The sequence below is a fragment of the Chiloscyllium punctatum genome, unplaced genomic scaffold (assembly GCF_047496795.1).
Source record: "Chiloscyllium punctatum isolate Juve2018m unplaced genomic scaffold, sChiPun1.3 scaffold_765, whole genome shotgun sequence".
Lineage (NCBI taxonomy): Eukaryota > Metazoa > Chordata > Chondrichthyes > Orectolobiformes > Hemiscylliidae > Chiloscyllium > Chiloscyllium punctatum.
The window spans coordinates 56,919-73,089 of NW_027310499.1; the positions used below are offsets into that span (position 1 = coordinate 56,919).

The following is a 16,171-nucleotide window of genomic DNA, read 5'->3' on the forward strand; positions in this document are numbered from 1 at the left end:
TACACACCTGGGACACTGCCCACCTGGGACACTACACACCTGGGACACTGCCCACCTGGGACACTACCCACCAGGGACACTGCCCACCTGGGACACTGCCCACCTGGGACACTGCCCACCTGGGACACTACCCACCGGGGACACTGCCCACCTGGGGCACTGCCCACCGGGGACACTACACACCTGGGACACTGCCCACCTGGGGCACAGCCCACCTGGGACACTGCCCACCTGGGGCACTGCCCACCGGGGACACTGCCCACCTGGGACACTGCACACCTGGGACACTGCACACCTGGGGCACTGCCCACCTGGGACACTACACACCTGGGGCACTACACACCTGGGACACTGCCCACCTGGGACACTGCCCACCTGGGGCACAGCCCACCTGGGACACTGCCCACCTGGGGCACTGCCCACCGGGGACACTGCCCACCTGGGACACTACACACCTGGGACACTGCCCACCTGGGACACTACACACCTGGGGCACTGCCCACCTGGGAGACTGCCCACCTGGGACACTACCCACTGGGGACACTACACACCTGGGACACTGCACACCTGGGGCACTGCCCACCTGGGACACTACACACCTGGGACACTACACACCTGGGGCACTGCCCACCTGGGACACTACACACCTGGGACACTACACACCTGGGACACTGCCCACCTGGGACACTACACACCTGGGGCACTGCCCACCTGGGACACTGCCCACCTGGGACACTACCCACTGGGGACACTGCCCACCTGGGACACTGCCCACCTGGTACACTACACACCTGGGACACTGCACACCTGGGACACTGCCCACCTGGGACACTACACACCGGGGACACTGCCCACCTGGTACACTACACACCTGGGACACTACACACCTGGGACACTGCCCACCTGGGACACTGCACACCTGGGACACTGCCCACCTGGGACACTGCCCACCTGGGACACTACACACCTGGGACACTACACACCTGGGGCACTGCCCACCTGGGACACTACACACCTGGGACACTGCCCACCTGGGACACTACACACCTGGGACACTGCACACCTGGGACACTGCCCACCTGGGACACTGCACACCTGGGACACTGCCCACCTGGGACACTGCCCACCTGGGACACTACACACCTGGGACACTACACACCTGGGGCACTGCCCACCTGGGACACTACACACCTGGGACACTGCCCACCTGGGACACTACACACCTGGGACACTGCCCACCTGGGACACTACACGCCTGGGGCACTGCCCACCTGGGACACTACACGCCTGGGACACTGCCCACCTGGGACACTACACACCTGGGACACTGCCCACCTGGGACACTACACACCGGGGACACTGCCCACCTGGGACACTACACACCTGGGACACTGCCCACCTGGGACACTACACACCGGGGACACTGCCCACCTGGGACACTGCACACCTGGGACACTGCCCACCTGGGACACTACACACCTGGGGCACTGCCCACCTGGGACACTACACACCTGGGGCACTGCCCACCTGGGACACTACACACCTGGGACACTGCCCACCTGGGGCACTGCCCACCTGGGACACTGCCCACCTGGGGCACTACACACCTGGGACACTACACACCGGGGACACTGCCCACCTGGGGCACTGCCCACCTGGGACACTGCCCACCTGGGACACTGCCCACCTGGGGCACTACACACCTGGGACACTGCACACCGGGGACACTGCACACCTGGGACACTGCACACCTGGGACACTGCCCACCTGGGACACTACACACCTGGGACACTGCCCACCTGGGGCACTGCCCACCTGGGACACCACCCACCTGGGACACTGCCCACCTGGGACACTGCCCACCTGGGACACTACACACCTGGGACACTGCCCACCGGGGACACTGCCCACCGGGGACACTGCCCACCTGGGACACTACACACCTGGGACACTGCCCACCGGGGACACTGCCCACCTGGGACACTACACACCTGGGACACTGCCCACCTGGGACACTACACACCGGGGACACTGCCCACCTGGGGCACTACACACCTGGGACACTGCCCACCGGGGACACTGCCCACCTGGGACACTACACACCAGGGACACTACACACCTGGGACACTGCCCACCTGGGACACTACACACCTGGGACACTACACACCTGGGACACTGCCCACCTGGGACACTACACACCTGGGACACTGCCCACCTGGGACACTACACACCTGGGACACTGCCCACCTGGGGCACTGCCCACCTGGGACACTACACACCTGGGACACTGCCCACCTGGGGCACTGCCCAGCTGGGACACTACACACCTGGGACACTGCCCACCTGGGACACTGCCCACCTGGGACACTGCCCACCTGGGACACCGCACACCTGGGACACTACACACCTGGGACACTGCCCACCTGGGAAACTGCCCACCTGGGACACTACACACCTGGGACACTACACACCTGGGACACTACACACCTGGGACACTGCCCACCTGGGACACTGCCCACCTGGGACACTGCCCACCTAGGGCACTGCCCACCTGGGACACTGCACACCTGGGACACTGCCCACCTGGGACACTACACACCTGGGACACTGCCCACCTGGGACACTGCCCACCTGGGACACTGCACACCTGGGACACTGCCCACCGGGGGACACTGCCCACCTGGGACACTACACACCGGGGACACTACACACCTGGGGCACTACACACCTGGGACACTGCCCACCTGGGACACTGCCCACCTGGGACACTGCCCACCTGGGACACTACACACCTGGGACACTGCCCACCTGGGACACTACACACCTGGGACACTGCCCACCTAGGGCACTGCCCACCTGGGACACTGCACACCTGGGACACTGCCCACCGGGGACACTGCCCACCTGGGACACTACACACCTGGGACACTACACACCTGGGACACTGCCCACCTGGGACACTGCCCACCTGGGACACTGCACACCTGGGACACTGCCCACCGGGGGACACTGCCCACCTGGGACACTACACACCGGGGACACTACACACCTGGGGCACTACACACCTGGGACACTGCCCACCTGGGACACTGCCCACCTGGGACACTGCCCACCTGGGACACTACACACCTGGGACACTGCCCACCTGGGACACTACACACCTGGGACACTGCCCACCTAGGGCACTGCCCACCTGGGACACTGCACACCTGGGACACTGCCCACCGGGGACACTGCCCACCTGGGACACTACACACCTGGGACACTGCCCACCTGGGACACTACACACCGGGGACACTGCCCACCTGGGACACTGCCCACCTGGGACACTACACACCTGGGACACTACACACCTGGGACACTGCCCACCTGGGACACTACACACCTGGGGCATTGCCCACCTGGGACACTACACACCTGGGACACTGCCCACCTGGGACACTACACACATGGGACACTGCCCACCTGGGACACTACACACCTGGGACACTGCCCACCTGGGACACGACACACCTGGGACACTGCCCACCTGGGACACTACACACCTGGGACACTACACACCTGGGACACTACACACCTGGGACACTGCCCACTTGGGACACTACACACCTGGGCCACTGCCCACCTGGGACACTGCCCACCTGGGACACTACACACCTGGGGCACTGCCCACCTGGGACACTGCCCACCTGGGACACTACACACCTGGGGCATTGCCCACCTGGGACACTACACACATGGGACACTGCCCACCTGGGACACTACACACCTGGGACACTGCCCACCTGGGACACGACACACCTGGGACACTGCCCACCTGGGACACTACACACCTGGGACACTACACACCTGGGACACTGCCCACCTGGGACACTACACACCTGGGACACTGCACACCTGGGGCACTGCCCACCTGGGGCACTGCCCACCTGTGACACTACACACCTGGGACACTGCACACCTGGGACACTGCCCACCGGGGACACTGCCCACCTGGGACACTACACACCTGGGACACTGCACACCTGGGGCACTGCCCACCTGGGGCACTGCCCACCTGGGACACTACACACCTGGGACACTGCACACCTGGGACACTACACACCTGGGACACTGCACACCTGGGACACTGCCCACCGGGGACACTGCCCACCTGGGACACTACACACCTGGGACACTGCACACCTGGGGCACTGCCCACCTGGGGCACTGCCCACCTGGGACACTACACACCTGGGGCACTACACACCTGGGACACTACACACCTGGGGCACTGCCCACCTGGGACACTACACACCTGGGACACTGCCCACCTGGGACACTGCCCACCTGGGACACTACACACCTGGGACACTGCCCACCTGGGACACTGCCCACCTGGGACACTACACACCTGGGACACTACACACCTGGGACACTGCCCACCGGGACACTGCCCACCTGGGACACTACACACCTGGGACACTGCCCACCTGGGACACTACACACCTGGGACACTGCCCACCGGGGACACTGCCCACCGGGGACACTGCCCACCTGGGACACTACACACCTGGGACACTGCCCACCGGGACACTGCCCACCTGGGACACTACACACCTGGGACACTGCCCACCTGGGACACTACACACCTGGGACACTGCCCACCGGGGACACTGCCCACCTGGGACACTGCCCACCTGGGGCACTGCACACCTGGGGCACTGCACACCTGGGGCACTACACACCTGGGAAACTGCCCACCTGGGGCACAGCCCACCCGGGACACTGCCCACCTGGGGCACTACACACCTGGGACACTACACACCTGGGACACTGCCCACCTGGGGCACTACACACCTGGGACACTGCACACCTGGGACACTACACACCTGGGACACTGCACACCGGGGGACACTGCCCACCTTGGAGACTACACACCTGGGACACTGCACACCTGGGGCACTGCCCACCTGGGACACTGCCCACCTGGGACACTACACACCTGGGACACTGCACACCGGGGACACTGCCCACCTGGGGCACTACACACCAGGGACACTACACACCTGGGACACTACACATCTGGGACACTGCCCACCGGGGACACTGCCCACCTGGGACACTACACACCTGGGACACTACACACCTGGGACACTGCCCACCTGGGACACTGCCCACCTGGGACACTACACACCTGGGACACTACACACCTGGGACACTGCCCACCTGGGACACTGCACACCTGGGACACTACACACCTGGGACACTACACACCTGGGACACTACACACCTGGGGCACTGCCCACCTGGGGCACTGCCCACCTGGGACAATACACACCAGGGACACTACACACCTGGGACACTGCCCACCTGGGGCACTACACACCTGGGACACTACACACCTGGGACACTACACACCTGGGACACCACACACCTGGGGCACTACACACCTGGGTCACTACACACCGGGGACACTACACACCTGGGACACTGCCCACCTGGGACACTACACACCGGGGACACTGCCCACCTGGGGCACTGCCCACCTGGGACACTGCCCACCTGGGACACTGCCCACCTGGGACACTGCCCACCTGGGACACTACACACCAGGGACACTACACACCTGGGACACTGCCCACCTGGGTCACTACACACCTGGGACACTGCCCACCGGGGACACTACACACCTGGGACACTACACACCTGGGACACTACACACCTGGGACACTACACACCTGGGACACTACACATCTGGGACACTGCCCACCGGGGACACTGCCCACCTGGGTCACTACACACTTGGGACACTGCCCACCTGGGACACTGCCCACCTGGGACACTGCCCACCTGGGACACTACACACCAGGGACACTACACACCTGGGACACTGCCCACCTGGGTCACTACACACCTGGGACACTACACACCGGGGACACTACACACCTGGGACACTACACACCTGGGACACTACACACCTGGGACACTACACACCGGGGACACTACACACCGGGGACACTACACACCTGGGACACTGCCCACCTGGGGCACTACACACCTGGGACACTACACACCTGGGACACTACACACCTGGGACACTGCCCACCTGGGACACTGCACACCTGGGGCACTGCCCACCTGGGACACTACACACCAGGGACACTACACACCTGGGACACTGCCCACCTGGGGCACTACACACCTGGGACACTACACACCTGGGACACTACACATCTGGGACACTGCCCACCGGGGACACTGCCCACCTGGGTCACTACACACTTGGGACACTGCCCACCTGGGACACTGCCCACCTGGGACACTGCCCACCTGGGACACCGCACACCTGGGACACCGCACACCTGGGACACTACACACCTGGGACACTGCCCACCTGGGACACCGCACACCTGGGACACTGCCCACCTGGGACACTGCCCACCTGGGACACTGCCCACCTGGGACACTACACACCTGGGACACTACACACCGGGGACACTACACACCTGGGACACTACACACCTGGGACCCTGCCCACCTGGGGCACTACACACCGGGGACACTGCCCACCTGGGACACTACACACCTGGGACACTACACACCTGGGACACTGCCCACCTGGGACACCGCACACCTGGGACACTGCCCACCTGGGACACTGCACACCTGGGACACTGCCCACCTGGGGCACTACACACCTGGGACACTACACACCTGGGACACTGCCCACCTGGGACACTGCCCACCTGGGACACTACACACCTGGGACACTGCCCACCTGGGACACTGCCCACCTGGGACACTGCCCACCTGGGACACTACACACCTGGGACACTGCCCACCTGGGACACTACACACCTGGGGCACTGCCCACCTGGGGCACTACACACCTGGGACACTGCCCACCTGGGACACTACACACCTGGGACACTGCCCACCTGGGACACTGCCCACCTGGGACACTGCCCACCTGGGACACTACACACCTGGGACACTTCCCACCTGGGGCACTACACACCTGGGACACTACACACCTGGGACACTGCCCACCTGGGACACTGCCCACCTGGGACACTACACACCTGGGACACTACACACCTGGGGCACTGCCCACCTGGGACACTACACACCTGGGGCACTACACACCTGGGACACTGCCCACCGGGGACACTACACACCTGGGACACTACACACCTGGGGCACTACACACCTGGGACACTACACACCTGGGACACTACACACCTGGGACACTGCCCATCTGGGACACTGCCCACCTGGGACACTACACACCTGGGACACTGCCCACCTGGGACACTACACACCTGGGGCACTGCCCACCTGGGACACTACACACCTGGGACACTGCCCACCTGGGACACTACACACCTGGGGCACTGCCCACCTGGGACACTGCCCACCTGGGACACTGCCCACCTAGGACACTGCCCACCTGGGACACTGCCCACCTGGGACACTGCCCACCTGGGACACTACACACCTGGGGCACTGCCCACCTGGGACACTACACACCTGGGACACTGCCCACCTGGGACACTACACACCTGGGACACTGCACACCTGGGACACTACACACCTGGGACACTGCCCACCTAGGACACTGCCCACCTGGGACACTGCCCACCTGGGACACTGCCCACCTGGGACACTACCCACCGGGGACACTGCCCACCTGGGACACTGCCCACCTGGTACACTACACACCTGGGACACTGCACACCTGGGACACTGCCCACCTGGGACACTACACACCGGGGACACTACACACCTGGGACACTGCCCACCTGGGACACTGCCCACCTGGGACACTACACACCTGGGACACTGCCCACCTGGGACACTACACACCTGGGGCACTGCCCACCTGGGACACTACACGCCTGGGACACTGCCCACCTGGGACACTACACACCTGGGACACTGCCCACCTGGGACACTACACACCGGGGACACTGCCCACCTGGGACACTACACACCTGGGACACTGCCCACCTGGGACACTACACACCGGGGACACTGCCCACCTGGGACACTGCACACCTGGGACACTGCCCACCTGGGACACTACACACCTGGGGCACTGCCCACCTGGGACACTACACACCTGGGGCACTGCCCACCTGGGACACTACACACCTGGGACACTGCCCACCTGGGGCACTGCCCACCTGGGACACTGCCCACCTGGGGCACTACACACCTGGGACACTACACACCGGGGACACTGCCCACCTGGGGCACTGCCCACCTGGGACACTGCCCACCTGGGACACTGCCCACCTGGGGCACTTCACACTTGGGACACTGCACACCGGGGACACTGCACACCTGGGACACTGCACACCTGGGACACTGCCTACCTGGGACACTACACACCTGGGACACTGCCCACCTGGGGCACTGCCCACCTGGGACACTACACACCTGGGACACTGCCCACCTGGGACACTACACACCTGGGACACTGCCCACCTGGGACACTGCCCACCGGGGACACTGCCCACCGGGGACACTGCCCACCTGGGACACTACACACCTGGGACACTGCCCACCGGGGACACTGCCCACCTGGGACACTACACACCTGGGACACTGCCCACCTGGGGCACTACACACCTGGGACACTGCCCACCTGGGACACTACACACCTGGGACACTGCCCACCTGGGGCACTGCCCACCTGGGACACTACACACCTGGGGCACTACACACCTGGGACACTACACACCTGGGACACTACACACCTGGGACACTACACACCTGGGACACTACACACCTGGGACACTGCCCACCTGGGGCACTGCCCACCTGGGACACTACACACCTGGGACACTGCCCACCTGGGGCACTGCCCAGCTGGGACACTACACACCTGGGACACTGCCCACCTGGGACACTACACACCTGGGACACTGCCCACCTGGGACACTGCCCACCTGGGACACTGCCCACCTGGGACACTGCACACCTGGGACACTGCCCACCGGGGGACACTGCCCACCTGGGACACTACACACCTGGGACACTGCCCACCTGGGACACTGCACACCTGGGACACTGCCCACCTGGGACACTGCCCACCTGGGACACTGCCCACCTGGGACACTACACACCTGGGACACTGCCCACCTAGGGCACTGCCCACCTGGGACACTGCACACCTGGGACACTGCCCACTGGGGACACTGCCCACCTGGGACACTACACACCTGGGACACTGCCCACCTGGGACACTGCCCACCGGGGACACTGCACACCTGGGACACTGCCCACCTGGGACACTACACACCGGGGACACTGCCCACCTGGGACACTGCCCACCTGGGACACTACACACCTGGGACACTACACACCTGGGACACTGCCCACCTGGGACACTACACACCTGGGGCATTGCCCACCTGGGACACTACACACCTGGGACACTGCCCACCTGGGACACTACACACATGGGACACTGCCCACCTGGGACACTACACACCTGGGACACTGCCCACCTGGGACACTGCCCACCTGGGACACTACACACCTGGGACACTGCCCACCTGGGACACGACACACCTGGGACAATGCCCACCTGGGACACTACACACCTGGGACACTGCCCACCTGGGACACTGCCCACCTGGGACACTGCCCACCTGGGACACTACACACCTGGGATACTGCCCACCTGGGACACTACACACCTGGGACACTACACACCTGGGACACTGCCCACCTGGGACACTACACACCTGGGACACTACACACCTGGGACACTACACACCTGGGACACTGCCCACCTGGGACACTACACACCGGGGCCACTGCCCACCTGGGACACTGCCCACCTGGGACACTGCCCACCGGGGACACTGCCCACCTGGGACACTGCCCACCGGGGACACTGCCCACCTGGGACACTGCCCACCTGGGACACTACACACCTGGGACACTGCCCACCTGGGACACTGCCCACCTGGGACACTACACACCTGGGACACTGCCCACCTGGGACACGACACACCTGGGACACTGCCCACCTGGGACACTACACACCTGGGACACTACACATCTGGGACACTGCCCACCTGGGACACTGCCCACCTGGGACACTACACACCTGGGACACTGCACACCTGGGGCACTGCCCACCTGGGGCACTGCCCACCTGGGACACTACACACCTGGGACACTGCACACCTGGGGCACTGCCCACCTGGGACACTACACACCTGGGACACTACACACCTGGGACACTACACACCTGGGACACTACACACCTGGGGCACTGCCCACCGGGGACACTGCCCACCTGGGACACTACACACCTGGGACACTACACACCTGGGACACTACACACCTGGGGCACTGCCCACCGGGGACACTGCCCACCTGGGACACTACACACCTGGGACACTGCACACCTGGGACACTACACACCTGGGGCACTGCCCACCTGGGACACTACACACCTGGGACACTGCCCACCTGGGACACTGCCCACCGGGGACACTGCCCACCTGGGACACTACACACCTGGGACACTGCACACCTGGGGCACTGCCCACCTGGGGCACTGCCCACCTGGGACACTACACACCTGGGGCACTACACACCTGGGACACTACACACCTGGGACACTGCCCACCTGGGACACTACACACCTGGGACACTGCCCACCTGGGACACTGCCCACCTGGGACACTACACACCTGGGACACTGCCCACCTGGGACACTGCCCACCTGGGACACTACACACCTGGGACACTACACACCTGGGACACTGCCCACCGGGACACTGCCCACCTGGGACACTACACACCTGGGACACTGCCCACCTGGGACACTACACACCTGGGACACTGCCCACCGGGGACACTGCCCACCGGGGACACTGCCCACCTGGGACACTACACACCTGGGACACTGCCCACCGGGGACACTGCCCACCTGGGACACTGCCCACCTGGGGCACTGCACACCTGGGGCACTGCACACCTGGGGCACTACACACCTGGGACACTGCCCACCTGGGGCACAGCCCACCTGGGACACTGCCCACCTGGGACACTACACACCTGGGAGAGTACACACACCTGGGACACTGCCCACCTGGGACACTGCACACCGGGGGACGCTGCCCACCTTGGAGACTACACACCTGGGACACTGCACACCTGGGGCACTGCCCACCTGGGACACTGCCCACCTGGGACACTACACACCTGGGACACTGCACACCTGGGACACTGCACACCGGGGGACGCTGCCCACCTTGGAGACTACACACCTGGGACACTGCACACCTGGGGCACTGCCCACCTGGGACACTGCCCACCTGGGACACTACACACCTGGGACACTGCACACCAGGGACACTGCCCACCTGGGGCACTACACACCAGGGACACTACACACATGGGACACTGCCCACCTGGGGCACTACACACCTGGGACACTACACACCTGGGACACTACACATCTGGGACACTGCCCACCGGGGACACTGCCCACCTGGGACACTACACACCTGGGACACTACACACCTGGGACACTGCCCACCTGGGACACTGCCCACCTGGGACACTACACACCTGGGACACTACACACCTGGGACACTGCCCACCTGGGACACTGCACACCTGGGGCACTGCCCACCTGGGACACTACACACCAGGGACACTACACACCTGGGACACTACACATCTGGGACACTGCCCACCGGGGACACTGCCCACCTGGGACACTACACACCTGGGACACTACACACCTGGGACACTGCCCACCTGGGACACTGCCCACCTGGGACACTACACACCTGGGACACTGCCCACCTGGGACACTGCACACCTGGGGCACTGCCCACCTGGGACACTACACACCTGGGACACTACACACCTGGGACACTACACATCTGGGACACTGCCCACCGGGGACACTGCCCACCTGGGACACTACACACCTGGGACACTGCCCACCTGGGACACTGCCCACCTGGGACACTACACACCAGGGACACTACACACCTGGGACACTGCCCACCTGGGTCACTACACACCTGGGACACTGCCCACCTGGGACACTACACACCTGGGACACTACACACCTGGGACACTGCCCACCTGGGTCACTACACACCTGGGACACTGCCCACCTGGGACACTACACACCTGGGACACTGCCCACCTGGGACACTACACACCTGGGACACTACACACATGGGACACTGCCCACCTGGGACACCGCACACCTGGGACACTACACACCTGGGACACTGCCCACCTGGGACACCGCACACCTGGGACACTGCCCACCTGGGACACTGCCCACCTGGGACACTGCCCACCTGGGGCACTACACACCTGGGACACTACACACATGGGACACTGCCCACCTGGGACACCGCACACCTGGGACACTACACACATGGGACACTGCCCACCTGGGACACTACACACCTGGGACACTACACATCTGGGACACTGCCCACCGGGGACACTGCCCACCTGGGACACTACACACCTGGGACACTGCCCACCTGGGACACTGCCCACCTGGGACACTACACACCAGGGACACTACACACCTGGGACACTGCCCACCTGGGTCACTACACACCTGGGACACTGCCCACCTGGGACACTACACACCTGGGACACTACACACCTGGGACACTGCCCACCTGGGTCACTACACACCTGGGACACTGCCCACCTGGGACACTACACACCTGGGACACTACACACATGGGACACTGCCCACCTGGGACACCGCACACCTGGGACACTACACACCTGGGACACTGCCCACCTGGGACACCGCACACCTGGGACACTGCCCACCTGGGACACTGCCCACCTGGGACACTGCCCACCTGGGGCACTACACACCTGGGACACTACACACATGGGACACTGCCCACCTGGGACACCGCACACCTGGGACACTACACACATGGGACACTGCCCACCTGGGACACCGCACACCTGGGACACTACACACCTGGGACACTGCCCACCTGGGACACTGCCCACCTGGGACACTGCACACCTGGGACACTGCCCACCTGGAACACTACACACCTGGACACTACACACCTGGGACACTGCCCACCTGGAACACTACACACCTGGGACACTACACACCGGGGACACTACACACCTGGGACACTACACACCTGGGACACTACACACCTGGGACACTACACACCGGGGACACTACACACCTGGGACACTGCCCACCTGGGGCACTACACACCTGGGACACTACACACCTGGGACACTACACACCTGGGACACTACACACCTGGGACACTGCCCACCTGGGACACTGCACACCTGGGGCACTGCCCACCTGGGACACTACACACCTGGGACACTACACACCTGGGACACTACACACCTGGGACACTGCCCACCTGGACACTACACACCTGGGACACTGCCCACCTGGGTCACTGCCCACCTGGTACACTACACACCTGGGACACTACACATCTGGGACACTGCCCACCGGGGACACTGCCCACCTGGGACACTACACACCTGGGACACTACACACCTGGGACACTACACACCTGGGACACTGCCCACCTGGGACACTACACACTTGGGACACTACCCCACCTGGGACACTGCCCACCTGGGACACTGCCCACCTGGGACACCGCACACCTGGGACACTACACACCTGGGACACTGCCACCTGGGGGGGGGGGGGGGGGGGGGGGGGGGACACTACACACCTGGGACACTGCCCCACCTGGGACACCGCACACCTGGGACACTGCCCACCTGGGACACTGCCCACCTGGGACACTGCCCACCTGGGACACTACACACCTGGGACACTACACACCTGGGACACTACACACCTGGGACACTACACACCTGGGACACTGCCCACCTGGGACACTGCCCACCTGGGACACTACACACCTGGGACACTACACACCTGGGACACTGCCCACCTGGGACACTACACACCTGGGACACTGCACACCTGGGACACTGCCCACCTGGGACACTACACACCTGGGACACTGCCCACCTGGGACACCGCACACCTGGGACACTGCCCACCTGGGGCACTACACACCTGGGACACTGCCCACCTTGGGCACTGCCCACCTGGGACACTGCCACCTGGGACACTGCCCACCTGGGACACTACACACCTGGGACACTACACACCTGGGGCACTACACACCTGGGACACTGCCCACCTGGGACACTGCCCACCTGGGACACTGCACACCTGGGACACTGCACACCTGGGACACTGCCCACCTGGGGCACTACACACCTGGGACACTACACACCTGGGACACTGCCCACCTGGGACACTACACACCTGGGACACTGCCCCCACCTGGGACACTACACACCTGGGACACTGCCCACCTGGGACACTACACACCGGGGACACTACACACCGGGGACACTGCCCACCTGGGACACTGCCCACCTGGGACACTGCCCACCTGGGACACTACACACCTGGGACACTGCCCACCTGGGGCACTACACACCTGGGACACTGCCCACCTGGGACACTACACACCTGGGACACTACACACCTGGGACACTTCCCACCGGGGGACACTGCCCACCTGGGGCACTACACACCTGGGGCACTACACACCTGGGACACTACACACCAGGGACACTACACACCGGGGACACTGCCCACCTGGACACTACACACCTGGGGACACTACACACCTGGGACACTACACACCTGGGGGCACTGCCCACCGGGGACACTGCACACCTGGGACACTACACACCTGGGGACACTACACACCTGGGACACTACACACCTGGGACACTGCACACCCTGGGACACTACACACCTGGGGCACTACACACCTGGGACACTACACACCTGGGGCACTACACACCTGGGACACTACACACCTGGGACACTGCACACCTGGGACACTACACACCTGGGACACTGCCCACCTGGGACACAGCCCACCTGGGACACTGCCCACCTGGGACACTACACACCTGGGACACTACACACCTGGGGCACTACACACCTGGGACACTGCACACCTGGGACACTACACACCTGGGGCACTACACACCTGGGACACTACACACCTGGGGCACTACACACCTGGGACACTACACACCTGGGGCACTGCCCACCTGGGGCACTACACACCTGGGACACTACACACCTGGGACACTACACACCTGGGACACTGCACACCTGGGACACTACACACCTGGGGCACTACACACCTGGGACACTACACACCTGGGGCACTACACACCTGGGACACTACACACCTGGGACACTGCACACCTGGGACACTACACACCTGGGACACTGCCCACCTGGGACACTGCCCACCTGGGACACTGCCCACCTGGGACACTACACACCTGGGACACTACACACCTGGGGCACTACACACCTGGGACACTGCACACCTGGGACACTACACACCTGGGGCACTACACACCTGGGACACTACACACCTGGGACACTGCCCACCTGGGGCACTGCCCACCTGGGACACTACACACCTGGGACACTGCCCACCTGGGGCACTGCCCACCTGGTGACAGTGGGGTGGAGGGGGGTGTCGCTGAGCGGGATGACCGAAAAGCCTGAGGCCTACTCTGATCAGTGGGGAGGGGGAGTGAGGGAGGGGAAGCGTGGAGTGCACTGACCTCTCCCTCCCCCCCCCACCCCCCTCCCTTTTCTCTCCCACCCACCCACCCACCCTCCCTCCAGCCGACATCAAGCTGCGTGTTTCGGACGGGCCTGACCCTTGCTCAGGCCGGGTGGAGGGCTACGCCAACGGGACGTGGGGCACGGTGTGCGACGCCGACTGGGACCTGCCGGATGCCGAGGTGGTGTGCCACCAACTGCGCTGCGGCTTCGCCCTCTCGGCCACCCGCAGCGGGCACTTCGGCCCGGGCACCGGGAAGCCTGGGGTAGCTATGTCGCCTGCAATGGGACCGAGGCCTACCTGTGGGTGTGCCCCTTCGAGTCCGGGCAGCCCAACTCCTGCCTCGTGAACAACGACGCGGGCGTCATCCTGCTCAGGTGAGAGACCTTCGGCCCCCTCCCCGCCCGTGCTAACCCAGACTCCCTCGATCAGCCCTCGCCGTGCCCCTCTTGTGATTTTATCAACCTCTGTAAGGTCACCCTCCGGGGAAAACA

General features: G+C 64.1%; 1 protein-coding gene across 1 annotated transcript in view; it reads left to right on the forward strand.

Moving 5' to 3' along the window:
• Window positions 1-16,028, forward strand: part of LOC140473888 (uncharacterized) — a 67,964-nt gene extending 51,936 nt beyond the window's left edge. Inside the window, exon 5 of the mRNA XM_072567649.1 lies at window positions 15,740-16,028. Coding sequence (XP_072423750.1) covers window positions 15,740-16,026 — 287 coding nt within the window. The 3' untranslated portion in view covers window positions 16,027-16,028. The remainder of the gene's footprint in view (window positions 1-15,739) is intronic.
• The last annotated feature ends 143 nt before the right edge of the window (window positions 16,029-16,171 follow it).